This window comes from Littorina saxatilis, linkage group LG11 (assembly GCF_037325665.1).
Source record: "Littorina saxatilis isolate snail1 linkage group LG11, US_GU_Lsax_2.0, whole genome shotgun sequence".
Lineage (NCBI taxonomy): Eukaryota > Metazoa > Mollusca > Gastropoda > Littorinimorpha > Littorinidae > Littorina > Littorina saxatilis.
This window is the reverse complement of record NC_090255.1, coordinates 41,517,508-41,527,999: the sequence shown is the minus strand read 5'-3', so window position 1 is coordinate 41,527,999 and position 10,492 is coordinate 41,517,508. Positions and strand designations below refer to the sequence as shown.

Genomic DNA, 10,492 nt, shown 5'->3' with positions numbered 1-10,492 from the left:
AGCTGGACTTTCAGTCGATTTCACCATTCCTCACTGTCACACCCCAATCCTCCACCCCCACCTGCACCAAAAGTAAAGAGACCATCACGTCGATTTTTATTGCACATGGCAAGACAACATGCCTCGCGCCCCCTAATTGGCGTAGAGGCGCGTCCCCCGGGTAGTGGATGGGGGAGCCTTCTCTACTAACTTCTGAGAGAAGGTCGCATCACTCTCGATGCCGTGAACCTAATTAGGATCTTTTTCTTGTTTCTTCTCTATTTCTGCCTCCCCAAAGTCCTTTTACTTTCCTTTTCTCTCCCATAAAATTCTTCACTTATTACCCTTGTTAAGTGGTTCTTGTATGGAATATAGTCAATGTTTGTAAAGATTTTAGTCAAGCAGTATGTAAGAAATGTTTAGTCCTTTGTGCTGGAAACTTGCATTCTACCAGTAAGGTCATATATTGAACTACGTTGCAAGCCCCTGGAGCAATTTTTTGATTAGTGCTTTTGTGAACAAGAAACACTTAACAAGTGGCTCTATCCCACCTCCCCCCTTTCCCCTATCCCATCTCCCCCCTTTCCCTCGTCGCGATATAACCTTCGTGGTTGAAAACGACGTTAAACACCAAATAAACAAGAAATTCCTCCGAGGTAGGAAAAACACCCCCGTCCTTAGCATTCTCACTGCCACCAACTGAGCAGGCACTGCTAACAAGTGTGGTTATTTCCCTTTGACCATTAATATGTCCCTCTATAAGTCCTTGTAGAATCTTAATCCACCAATAACTCCCTAACCGTGTGTTTGACTGGTCCCAATTTTTGTAAGGACCGTCTCAGGAATGTATAGAACCTGTTCACCAAGTTTGGGGACGATCGGTCCGTTCATTCTTGAGATCTATATGCGAACACAAACAAACAAACAAACAAACACATCGAGCGAAACCTATACACACCCCTATACCGGGGGTGTAATAAAGAAAGAAAGACAACATGTTGTTTGTTTGTACGCCAGTCCCGTGGCGATGTTGCAATCACCTCGCTTTGCCGGAACCGCTCCGGTCACTCGAACGTCATAAGTGATTGCACTATCCGGGATCGAAATTCCTTTGAGGGGGGATTTCCCCGAGCTATATTTAGATCTCTTCAGCGAAGTTTGAAAAGGTTTGAATGCGACGACATTAAGCGGTAACAGATGAGTTGGTATGTTTTGGAATTATCGAATGTTTAAAGATATTTTTGCATGTGAAGACTATGTCACACACCTGCCATATCAGCAATGTGTTTCAATGATGAAGTTTAGAACATTAAACAACAATTTGCCTGTTCAGAAAGAACGTTATCTTAACATCCCGAGGTCAGAAAGAACTTGCACCAAATGTGTATCACAAGACATAGGTGATGAATTCCATTATTTATTTGTCTGTGATTTTTTTCAAAGAAAAAAGAGCGGAGTTGTTACCACCTTACTATTGGAAAAAAACATAATGCACTTAAATTTAAAAAGTTGTTTGCTACTAAGAAAAAGAAATTGCTAAAGAATATTTTGGACTTTATTAATAGAATTTGTAACAGTTTTTCATAATTTTTTTATTTTTTTATTTTTTTATTTACCATATTAGCATATATCATGATTGTATTGATTGTATTTATTGTTCAAAATGCCCCCAGGGGTTATGGACTAATACAACTTGAACTTAGTAACGAAAAATAAGAAAAGAAGAGAAGGTCGTTGGGTACGGTCAAGCAGGGTAGATAAGGTAGGATATAGAAAAAGGGAGAAAAAGGATACTAAACGATACAAAAAGAGAAGAAAACATAAGATAATATCACATACGATTCAATTCAATACAATAAGAACGTTTAAGACAGATAAAAAAGAAGTAAGATAAGAACATAAGAAAGGCAAGGCAAATTATTGCTTTTAGGAAACATGAAAAACACGTACATGAAACACAAAAACAACAAGAAATTCCTACGAGGTAGGAAAAACACCCCCGTCAAAGGGAAATAACCTTCTCAGTTGGTGGCAGTGACTGAGTGAGAATGGTTATTTCCCTTTGACCATGAAGATGTTCCTCTATAAGTTCTTGTATAATTTTAATCCACCAATAACTACCTAACCGTGTGTTTGACTGGTCCCAATTTTTGTAAGGACCGTCTCAGGAATGTATAGAACCTGTTCACCAAGTTTGGTGACGATCGGTCCGTTCATTCTTGAGATCTATATGCGAACACAAACACACACCCAAACAAACAAACACATCGAGCAAAACCTATACACACCCTTATACCGGGGGTGTAAAAATTAAATTAAATGCTGTCATGTGTATGCGGCTCAACTGAATGAAAAACAAACCAACCCACACACACAAAAGGACACGACGAGAATTTTTGAAAGAAAAGAGGCATTGTTTCTTTTTTTTTAAAAACAGTACATGTAGTATTAAGGTTGCGGGCATTGGCAAAGTAACAGAGATGTAAAACTTGGTTGTATACACATTATGTCTTGTGATAACGGCTTCCTTTCTATAACTTACACGAAAAGTAGATACCATTTTGATTTAGCTCCCTCTGAAAGTGGATCAACGAAGCTGTATCGGTCTCTGTGGTCGATGTGAGTGAACTAGAAACACATGCCTGTTTACTAAGCTTGCACAGATAATACAAAGTAGGTTATAACCGTGTTACATTTCGCAGCTGGCAGGAATAAATGCGCACAAGAAAACAAATAATGAAACCAGCTAGCAAACAGTTAAACAAACAAACAGTTAAACGATCAGTTAAACCAACAGTTCAACCAACAGTTTAACAAACAGTTAAACAAACACACAGTTAAACAAACAGTTAAACAAAAAAATAAACAAACAAACAAACAAACAAACAAAAACATATATGTTACATTGTAATTTACTTGAACTTCTTCTTCTTCTTCATTCATGGGCTTAGACTCCCACGTTCACTCATGTTTTTAGCACGAGTGGACTTTAACGTGTATGACCGTTTTTACCCCGCCATTCAGGCAGCATACGCCGATTTCGGGGGATACTTGAACTAATTAACATTACTTAGATTCCTTCTTTTCTTCTCCTCTCTGTGCCTTTTGATGCCAACCATCAGAGATCCATACAAAACTCTTCGTCCCAATTTCAACCTAACTGATTACTGTACTTACGTCTACATTCGTGCATGTTTGTTTGATTGGTTGTCTGCCGTTGTTACACCCCCGGTATAGGGGTGTTATAGGTTTCGCTCGATGTGTTTGTGTGTTTGTGTGTTTGTGTTCGGATAAAGATCTCAAGAATGAACGGACCGATCGTCACCAAACTTGGTGAACAGGTTCTATACATTCCTGAGACGGTCCTTACAAAAATTGGGACCAGTCAAACACACGGTTAGGGAGTTATTGGTGGATTAAGATTAAGAGTGACATATTAATGGTCAAAGGGAAATAACCTTCTCAGTTGGTGGCAGTGAGAATGGTTATTTCCCTTTGACCAACGGGGGTGTTTTTCCTACCTCGAAGGAATTTCTTGTTTATTTGTGTTTTTGTCTGTTTAGCTAGCTGTTTACTTCGTTTTGTTGTTGTTTGTTTAGCTAGCTGTTTACTTCGTTTTGTTGTTGTTTGTTTAGCTAGCTGTTTACTTCGTGTTGTTGTTGTTTGTTTAGCTAGCTGTTTACTTCGTTTTGTTGTTGTTTGTTTAGCTAGCTGTTTACTTCGTGTTGTTGTTGTCTGTTTAGCTAGCTGTTTACTTCGTTTTGTTGTTGTCTGTTTAGCTCGCTGTTTACTTCGTGTTGTTGTTGTTTGTTTAGCTAGCTGTTTACTTCGTGTTGTTGTTGTTTGTTTAGCTAGCTGTTTACTTCGTGTTGTTGTTGTTTGTTTCTTTCTTATTGCATCGTGTTTCCCCTTAGCGTGCTGTTTCCTTTTCATCGCCTTTTCCGTAATCGATACTTTGGCATTAAGCAATCGATCAGGCGCTATAGACGGTGGCTATTATTAAAAAACAAATTGCGACATGTTCTGTACCCTTTTTAAAAAGTCATGCCCGTGTCATTTCATTCAAGCTTTCTATGCCGTTCAAGTCATTTCAGGTGGCTTTCGGACTCACTTTGCGGATTAAAGAATTGTTTCACAGGGACACTTGACTGGGTCTATTGTGGTCATACCCCCAAACTCGACCCGATAAAAACGTGAAGTACCAATCAAAAATCGATTGGCTTACCAGGGACCATCCTTTAATGTTGAAATTGATTCATGCATTGACGCCATAGTAAAGAAAAGTAGGTTTCCAAGAAACTTTCCTGTTGCGATATAGCCACCTCCAGGACACACGGTCACATGGGGTCAAACACTTGAACCCGACACCGTGCCGGTACAGTCAACCCTCATTTTAAGACCTCGACAAATATGAGCACATCGGGTCTTAAGAAGGAGCGAGTCTTAAAAATGGAGGCAAATTTACAGAGGTTGTGAAGAGAACATCTGAGAAATCAAGGTCTTAAAAAGGGGAAGGTCTTAAATTGGGGCGTCTTAAAAGGGGGTTCGACTGTATCACGTTGCGAAATTGCGTATCCAATAGGATCGGTGTTTCCCAAGCGCGCGCGCCCGGCTACATAAATCGTGAATGGCAGATCTGATGGGCATGTGACATTTTGCGTTATAGCGCGGCGAGCTGTGAGTCTCTGTGTGTGTCTGTGTTTACCTCCAGCGGGGACAATCTCGAGTCACGCCACTATAAGGTGTTTGAGGCCAGGGTCACATACCGTTCCATAACAGAGAGAGGATTTCATAATTTAGCTAGCCCAGGAAGTGTAGTGTAGAGCAGAGTAGAGAAGGAACGCGTTAAATACTTATAGCCAGCGAGCGGAGAAATTAATCATTCGCTAGCGCTAGCGGTGGCGTGAGTGACCCTACGTGTGTCACAGGGAGAGAGCTAACACGACTACTTAGAATAACTGCATGTTATAAGACAACGTTTGTGGACACCTAGACAAATATATAAACCGTTTTCAGTCCTCTCTACTCTAACACGTGTGTGTGGAGGGAGAACTACTTCACCAGGAGGACGTTATCAGACAACTTATTGTGGACTTTACGAAACACTATTTTCCTGGTCTACTTCTTGCGCAGAGGGGAGTCACGTTTGCATTATTTTTTCCTCACTGAAGTTTACCTGTGTGTTGCGCCTTGCGGTGAGGGGAAAGTCCAAAGATCCCCCGGAAAGTGAAGATTTTGCTTGGCAGTGAGTTTAGGGACTACTGTGACACGAGACTGTGCGGACAGTGTGCCGGTGTGCTCGAAGGTACACTAGTGGCTAAGATGGTGTTTAGTTTTGTCAAGCATAGTACCAGTTCGCGAGCGGTAAGTTACTTTTTTTATGGAGTTTTTAGGGTATTGCTTTGTTTTGTTTCGTGGAAAAATTCTTGATTTATTTGTTTGTTTTTGCAAAAATTCTGAATTCCTTTTTTTTCTTTTTTTTGTGCAAACGTTTTCAACTTGTTTTTGTTAAAGTTGGTTGTTTTGTTTGTGCAAAAGTTCTGAATTTTTTGTGTTGATTTGTTTGTTGATTTCTTTGCTTTGCTTACAGTGCAAACGTTCCCTCCTTGTTTTTATTTCTTCTTTTCCCATTGCGCATCAGTCTGTCTGTCTGTCTGTTTGTCTGTATGTTAGTCTGTCTGTCTGTATGTATGTCTTTCTGTCTGTCTGTCTGTCTGTCTGTCTGTCTGTCTGACTGTCTGTCTGTCTGTCTGGCTGGCTGGCTGGCTGGCTGGCTGTCTGTCTTTTCCTCAGTATTCCTCCTCTCTCTTCTTGTCCTTCCCCTTGTTCCACCATTCCTTGCTAAAACAGAAATCAAGACCTTTATTCGTGTGGAACCAAATCAGCACTAACAGAACGAAAGCAACACTGCTCATTGTTTACACAAAGCAAGAAAACCATTGCAGTACACAACACAAATATACGCAGGCGAAATGTGCAACAGACGTAGGCCTAAGTCAGGTTACGTTTCCAAGATCAATGCCTTACAGACAGGTATAACATATCGGCTTTCAAATGCCTGTGTACATGATGAGGCCTGTGGTTTGAAGCAAAAAGTACAGGGAACAGTGATGTATGGACGACCTCTAAACAAGCCCTTTACCGCTATTTTTGTTTTTGAAGGCTACAGAACTAAATTCACACCGCCAAAGTTCAAACATGTGTATCAATTGGTAACAACAATAGTCATGCATGAAGTAAAACTATACTTCTAAGGAGTAAAACGTCTGTCAATTGGTAACAACACTGTCCATGCATGAAGTAAAACTATACTTCTAAGTTGTAAACCGTCTGTCAATGGGTAACAACACTGTCCATGCATGAAGTAAAACTATACTTCTAAGTTGTAAACCGTCTGTCAATGGGTAACCGCACTATCCATGCATGAAGTAAAACTATACTTCTAAGTTGTAAACCGTCTGTCAATGGGTAACAACACTGTCCATGCATGAAGTAAAACTATACTTCTAAGTTGTAAACCGTCTGCCAATTGGTAACAGCATTATCCATGCAAAACGTGTCACTACACTACAACGGAGTAAAACGTCTAAACACTTAGTTGAACGTGAAACTACACTATTTCGTAAACCGATAGAAGTTCCGCGAAGTTCAGCGAAACACGGAGTATTTCGCAATGAGTAGTTGTGTGTATGTTTACATACCGTGACAAAGTACATTGCACATCTTAGATACCTCTGCCAATCCGCTCTTTTCGCATTTAGAGGACGCATGCACCCATACATGCACCGATATGACAAATCGCTGCAGAAGCCGGAACTAAACGATAATAAAGAATGTATAAATGACCGACAACTGAGAAAGAGAGAGAAAATGAAAGTTTTACGCCCTCACGGCAAAGCCATTAGGGGCATGTTACACGGGAAATCCCGGCTTTGTATGAAAATAAAAAAGAAAAATGCGGGGGGGGGGGGGGGGGGGGGGGGGGGGGATGTAGACAGCTGGCTGCCGGCTGCTAGAGGAGACCTGAAATGGGCACCGACAACTGAACTCCACTGAACTTTATTTAACGAGATCAAGATTAAAGACAATCTGTTCTTGAAAGAAAGAAAGTTTGAGAGAGAGAGAGAGAGAGAGAGAGAGAGAGAGAGAGAGAGAGAGAGGGAGAGGGAGAGAGAGGGGGAGAGAGAGAGAGAGAGAGAGGGGGAGAGAGAGAGAGAGAGAGAGAGAGAGAGAGAGGAGAGAGAGAGAGAGAGAGAGAGAGAGAGAGAGAGAGAGAGATGGCACATTTGTTCAGCTGGTAAATTAGCGAGAGAACAGACGAAAAGATGTGTGTTTTTTACCTACATCAAGTTGTTGCAAAGTGTGTGTGTGTGTGTGTGTATAGATGCAACATCGACCATTGTTTAGTTTTTTTCTTCTTCTATAAACGAGAGCACACGTACAAAACTACCCCCCCCCCCACACTCACACACACACACGCACGCACGCACACACACGCACACACACACACACACTCTCTCTCTGACCCTCTCTCTGCCCCTCCCCCCATCTGTCTCTGTCTCGCACCCTTACACACACACATACACACACACACACACACACACACGCACACACACATACAGACAGACACACACACACACACACTTTATCTCTCTCTCTCTCTCTCTGTCTGTTTCGCTCTCTCTCTCTCTCTCTCTCTCTCTCTCTCTCTCTCTCTCTCTCTCTCTCTCTCTCTCTCTCTCTCTCTCTCTCTCTCTCTCTGACATGGATTTCATCAAGTCGTTCAGCCCAACATCCGATGTTTACATTACCGATTTTCACCGGCCCTGGGGTGGAGTTGACTGTCGAGATAGCAGTTGGTGGTCTTATCAGCACAGCTATAGTCAGTCAAAATCGTGAGCTTTCTGGACACGTTTCCACAGTGATATAATACGACCATGCTCTTGCTACGGAGTCAATACATGCAGTCAGGTCTGGAATACGGCAGAGGAACCAAAAAGAGTGGTAGTGACTCTACCATGTCTTGTAGAACCCGCTTTTAACGCCCCCCACCCCCCGCCCCCACCGCCTGCATATTAAACATCGCCTGCTTTTTTAAAGTCAAATTATTAATACATATATCTCGTATGTACAGTGTTTTAATCACCAAATGATATTGTAATCGTATGGCAGACTGTCAGTAACAATGCTGCCATGACGTGAACAAAGGCAATTTCTTTTCAATGTTCAAACAAACAAACAAACAAACAAACAAACAAACAAACAAACAAACAAATAAACATACACACACAAGCAAACAAACAAATACAAAATAAACAAACAACAACACGAGTTTGACTACAATTGTCTGGATGGGACAATTATGCGATGAGAAACTACAATCCGATTTGTACACTTGTTTTCAGTTTTAGCTGTCGGCTCTTGGCATATCGCGCTATGCTCAATGGTGTTTTCTGTTTTAGCTGTCGGCTCTTTGCACATCGCGCTATTCTCACGGTGTTTTCCCAACGTTTGGGTTAAGCAAGATTTTATTCAATTTCTATCTTGACATAAGCAACAAAGTATGGCATTTAGGATTTCTCACTCAAGCATAGTGCTTATTTTAAGCAATCGTTGTGAAGACATAACAGTGGTAAGCAAGATGGTGGACTAAATTGACATGCTCATTTCAGAATACTATAACGAACGGAAAAGCAAAATACAAAAAAAAGGGGGTGGGGGTGATAATACTAATTACAGAAGGTGACAGAATAGGGACAACGAGAAAACAAAATATAAGCACAAAGGAATTAGAGAAAGATGGATTAGAGTTGGAGCACCAATATTTGGGGAGACGGAATCTGATTACAGTAATAGTTGGAGCACCAATATTTGGGGAGACGGAATCTGATTACAGTAATAGTTGGAGCACCAATATTTGGGGAGACGGAATCTGATTACAGTAATAGTTGGAGCACCAATATTTGGGGAGACGGAATCTGATTACAGTAATAGTTGGAGCACCAATATTTGGGGAGACGGAATCTGATTACAGTAATAGTTGGAGCACCAATATTTGGGGAGACGGAATCTGATTACAGTAAGAGTTGGAGCACCAATATTTGGGGAGACGGAATCTGATTACAGTAATAGTTGGAGCACCAATATTTGGGGAGACGGAATCTGATTACAGTAATAGTTGGAGCACCAATATTTGGGGAGACGGAATCTGATTACAGTAATAGTTGGAGCACCAATATTTGGGGAGACGGAATCTGATTACAGTAATAGTTGGAGCACCAATATTTGGGGAGACGGAATCTGATTACAGTAATAGTTGGAGCACCAATATTTGGGGAGACGGAATCTGATTACAGTAATAGTTGGAGCACCAATATTTGGGGAGACGGAATCTGATTACAGTAATAGTTGGAGCACCAATATTTGGGGAGACGGAATCTGATTACAGTAATAGTTGGAGCACCAATATTTGGGGAGACGGAATCTGATTACAGTAATAGTTGGAGCACCAATATTTGGGGAGACGGAATCTGATTACAGTAATAGTTGGAGCACCAATATTTGGGGAGACGGAATCTGATTACAGTAATAGTTGGAGCACCAATATTTGGGGAGACGGAATCTAATTACAGTAATAGTTGGAGCACCAATATTTGGGGAGACGGAATCTGATTACAGTAATAGTTGGAGCACCAATATTTGGGGAGACGGAATCTGATTACAGTAATAGTTGGAGCACCAATATTTGGGGAGACGGAATCTGATTACAGTAATAGTTGGAGCACCAATATTTGGGGAGACGGAATCTGATTACAGTAAGAGTTGGAGCACCAATATTTGGGGAGACGGAATCTGATTACAGTAAGAGTTGGAGCACCAATATTTGGGGAGACGGAATCTGATACAGTAATAGTTGGAGCACCAATATTTGGGGAGACGGAATCTGATTACAGTAAGAGTTGGAGCACCAATATTTGGGGAGACGGAATCTGATTACAGTAATAGTTGGAGCACCAATATTTGGGGAGACGGAATCTGATTACAGTAATAGTTGGAGCACCAATATTTGGGGAGACGGAATCTGATTACAGTAATAGTTGGAGCACCAATATTTGGGGAGACGGAATCTGATTACAGTAAGAGTTGGAGCACCAATATTTGGGGAGACGGAATCTGATTACAGTAATAGTTGGAGCACCAATATTTGGGGAGACGGAATCTGATTACAGTAAGAGTTGGAGCACCAATATTTGGGGAGACGGAATCTGATACAGTAATAGTTGGAGCACCAATATTTGGGGAGACGGAATCTGATTACAGTAAGAGTTGGAGCACCAATATTTGGGGAGACGGAATCTGATTACAGTAATAGTTGGAGCACCAATATTTGGGGAGACGGAATCTGATTACAGTAATAGTTGGAGCACCAATATTTGGGGAGACGGAATCTGATTACAGTAATAGTTGGAGCACCAATATTTGGGGAGACGGAATCTGATTACAGTAAGAGTTG

At 41.2% G+C, this 10,492-nt stretch overlaps 1 protein-coding gene across 2 annotated transcripts in view; it reads left to right on the top strand.

Annotated features, from left to right (window-relative positions):
• Window positions 1-10,492, top strand: part of LOC138980484 (putative ankyrin repeat protein RF_1087) — a 65,649-nt gene that overhangs the window by 49,932 nt on the left and 5,225 nt on the right. The window contains exon 1 of one of the 2 annotated variants that reach the window (XM_070353364.1): window positions 4,653-5,343. The exons of the other annotated variant lie outside the window; for it this stretch is intronic. Within the exon in view, the coding sequence (XP_070209465.1) occupies window positions 5,302-5,343 (42 nt within the window). The 5' untranslated portion in view covers window positions 4,653-5,301. Of the gene's footprint in view, window positions 1-4,652; window positions 5,344-10,492 lie in introns of those variants that run through there. 2 annotated transcript variants of the gene reach the window in all.